Source organism: Sinocyclocheilus anshuiensis, unplaced genomic scaffold, assembly GCF_001515605.1.
Source record: "Sinocyclocheilus anshuiensis isolate Anshui unplaced genomic scaffold, SAMN03320099.WGS_v1.1 scaffold1254, whole genome shotgun sequence".
Lineage (NCBI taxonomy): Eukaryota > Metazoa > Chordata > Actinopteri > Cypriniformes > Cyprinidae > Sinocyclocheilus > Sinocyclocheilus anshuiensis.
Genome location: NW_015557130.1, coordinates 613162 through 616610, shown reverse-complemented (window position 1 = coordinate 616610; position 3449 = coordinate 613162). Strand labels below are relative to the sequence as shown.

The following is a 3449-nucleotide window of genomic DNA, read 5'->3' as shown; positions in this document are numbered from 1 at the left end:
AGCTGTTTATTCATTTTTCCACCCATGAACGAAAAACGAATATTTTTAGCTGAATTCTCATTTTTCGTTTTTTGGAAAAAAACAAAAAAAACGAAATAGGAGCCGTTTTCTCATTTTTCTATTTTCAATATTAATTAAAAAAACGAATGATCAAATGATACACGGATTGTGTATCATCTGATCAGTCAATTATTCCACATACTCTGGAAAAAGAAAAATGGGCAAAACAGGTCGATATTTCGTTTTTCGGTTTTTCTGTATGAACCAAAAAATGTCAGCTGATGTCTTTTTCCCGCATTTCAGCTCAAAACCAAAAATCCAATAAACAGGAAAAACCTAAACGAAATAATACGGCTATTATTTATTTTTCCAGTTTTCGCGGTGTCTTACCGCTTTGCACATGCGCAATGAATGCTTGCTACTCAACCGCGTGGTTACAGGTAGCCTAAGTTGAACTAGGAGGCAACATATTGCGACGAAATGGATCTGAATTTATCATTATCATTTGTGCTGTTTACTTCGGCTAAAAGAGTCACATTGAGGGAGGAGGACATGATGGTGGAAAATATTCCAGGTATGTCGGGGAACCCACACACAATAGACCAATTTAGAGTAGACGTCACAGTTATGTCACTTGGAGCTGCACGCGCATAGTGGCTGCAGTTAATTTCCCTCCTGACATCAGTGCTGTAAAAGGCAAAGAATGGCCTTAAATGAGCAAAGCTGATCTGATGCAACATATGGAAAAAGTCATGGTTATAAGTGTTTTCTTTGCTATTACTATACCAAATGCAGTCCTAGTTACCTATGCATGCTTAAAAATATAACATTTATATATAAAAAAACGAATATATGAATTCATATTTCTGTTTCATAGACGCAGAGATGATGAAGGGGGACTGGACAGTGTATTGGAGAAAGTCGAGGAGGTTGTCCTGGCTGCTCAGGGTTTATCTGAGGTGACCACTGCCATCCAGGAACTGTCTGAACTGGTCCATCAAAACAGGAAGACAACATTGGTACTGACAACAGTCCAGGAATGTGAGGGATATCTTCACTTGTCTAGTTTGCAGAGGTCAGTCTTGTCTTTGTATGGAATTTAAAAATTCAGCCTTCATACACACATTGGGCCCTGGGTGTGTTCACTGCTGTGTGTGTGCACTTTGGATGGGTTAAATGCAGCGCACGAATTCCGGGTATGGGTCACCATACTTGGCTGTATGTCACGTCACTTTTCACTTTTTCACAGTACTATATAAAACATTATTAACATATAACATTGACATTTATGTTTGTGCTTGGAGAATCTGGAAACACAGAAAGAATTCACTCCCACAGATCTGGCTGTTGTCTTGTTATTGCAGTTTTAGACCTGAAATATATATTTTTTTCTCCACTGTCAGGATTCATGGAAGATCCGGTATTCGCAGCATGCTGTGAAAGCTTAGTTGGATGCAGATCCTGCACTACTTTGTGGCTTCAGAATTCTTCACTGTGTTTGAAGTGTCGAACAGATGATTTTTCCACCAACATTCACATGGTTATTGGCTTTACTGAACTAGTGAATGTTGTTAGAGGATTGGCAAACGAGTAAACGCTGCATGTGTTCTTGTCACTTAATCCATCTTTTCAAATAAAATATTTTTTCTTATATGTACACAATGTTCGTCATTGTGCAAAACTCTAAATGAAGCTGTTATGAATCCCAGGACGGTCAGCCTGGGGGAGTTTCAAAGTGGGAAACTTGTCACCAGCAGAATGGTGGTGATAAAATTCACAGAGCAAGAGGCCACTGTACCAATTATGACTGCAAAAGTGAAAGATGCCCTAGGAATTAATGACCCAGTCATTTTGACAGACCACAATGCAGTTGAAATACTAGACTCCGAAGGAACAAGAGGTGCTTCAGTTGAAAACTTTTATTTACCTTTATTTACCTTATTTACTTTTATTTGCCATGTAACCAAGTAAAGTTGTCAAACTTTTGTTGCTAAATTATTATGCATTCACATGTCAGTCTCACAAATTAGCTCTTATTCAATCATTATACATTTTGTGTACTTATTTAGGGTCCTTTTACTGGAAACAAAACTCACGAAAAATCATGGCTGTATTGGAGGCTGATTTCCAAGCTATGAAACAGAAGAGGCGGAGAATCTCGTAAGTCAGTTTGTCAGTGACTTGTTATGCTTCCTTAATTTCCCTCCTGACATCAGTGCTGTAAAAGGCAAAGAATGGCCTTAAATGAGCAAAGCTGATCTGATGCAACATATGGAAAAAGTCATGGTTATAAGTGTTTTCTTTGCTATTACTATACCAAATGCAGTCCTAGTTACCTATGTATGCTTAAAAATATAACATTTATATATAAAAAAATGAATATATAAATTCAATATTTCTGTTTCATAGACGCAGAGATGATGAAGGGGGACTGGACAGTGTATTGGAGAAAGTCGAGGAGGTTGTCCTGGCTGCTCAGGGTTTATCTGAGGTGACCACTGCCATCCAGGAACTGTCTGACCTGGTCCATCAAAACAGGGAGACAACATTGGTACTGACTGAAGAACAGTCCAGGAATGTGAGGGATATCTTCACTTGTCTAGTTTGCAGAGGTCAGTCTTGTCTTTGTATGGAATTTAAAAATTCAGCCTTCATACACACATTGGGCCCTGGGTGTGTTCACTGCTGTGTGTGTGCACTTTGGATGGGTTAAATGCAGCGCACGAATTCCGGGTATGGGTCACCATACTTGGCTGTATGTCACGTCACTTTTCACTTTTTCACAGTACTATATAAAACATTATTAACATATAACATTGACATTTATGTTTGTGCTTGGAGAATCTGGAAACACAGAAAGAATCAACTCCCACAGATCTGGCTGTTGTCTTGTATTGCAGTTTTAGACCTGAATTATATTTGTTTTCTCCACTGTCAGGATTCATGGAAGATCCGGTATTCGCAGCATGCTGTGAAAGCTTAGTTGGATGCAGATCCTGCACTACTTTGTGGCTTCAGAATTCTTCACTGTGTTTGAAGTGTCGAACAGATGATTTTTCCACCAACATTCACATGGTTATTGGCTTTACTGAACTAGTGAATGTTGTTAGAGGATTGGCACACGAGTAAACGCTGCATGTGTTCTTGTCACTTAATCCATCTTTTCACAGTATTAGTTCATGAGAAATGCTTTTGAGGGTGTTTTATGTTGCATATTAGTCAACTCAGGAATTTTATAAGCATTAGAAAATAAGGCTATATGTTTTATATTGCTTTGTTCTGAGCTCACAGAAATTTCTAAGAGTAAAAATGTGGCAGTATGTTGTGTTATATTGCTGCTTTGTTCTGAACTCACAGGGATATTATAATAGAGATAACGTTTGGCAAGATGTTGTTTTACATTGCTTTGTTGTTCTGAGCTCACTCCACACTGATGTTAAGATTGTTTA

The 3449-nt window shown here is 38.2% G+C and overlaps 1 protein-coding gene across 1 annotated transcript; it reads left to right on the top strand.

The window, feature by feature from the left end:
• Positions 1-877: 877 nt before the first annotated feature.
• Positions 878-2983, top strand: LOC107677942 (uncharacterized; the record flags this gene model as incomplete). The annotated part of the gene is made up of 5 exons (XM_016473017.1): positions 878-1075; positions 1710-1900; positions 2070-2160; positions 2410-2578; positions 2939-2983. Coding segments are annotated over 5 exons (694 nt in total), but the record flags the coding sequence as incomplete, so codon positions are not given.
• Between the last annotated feature and the right edge of the window lie 466 nt (positions 2984-3449).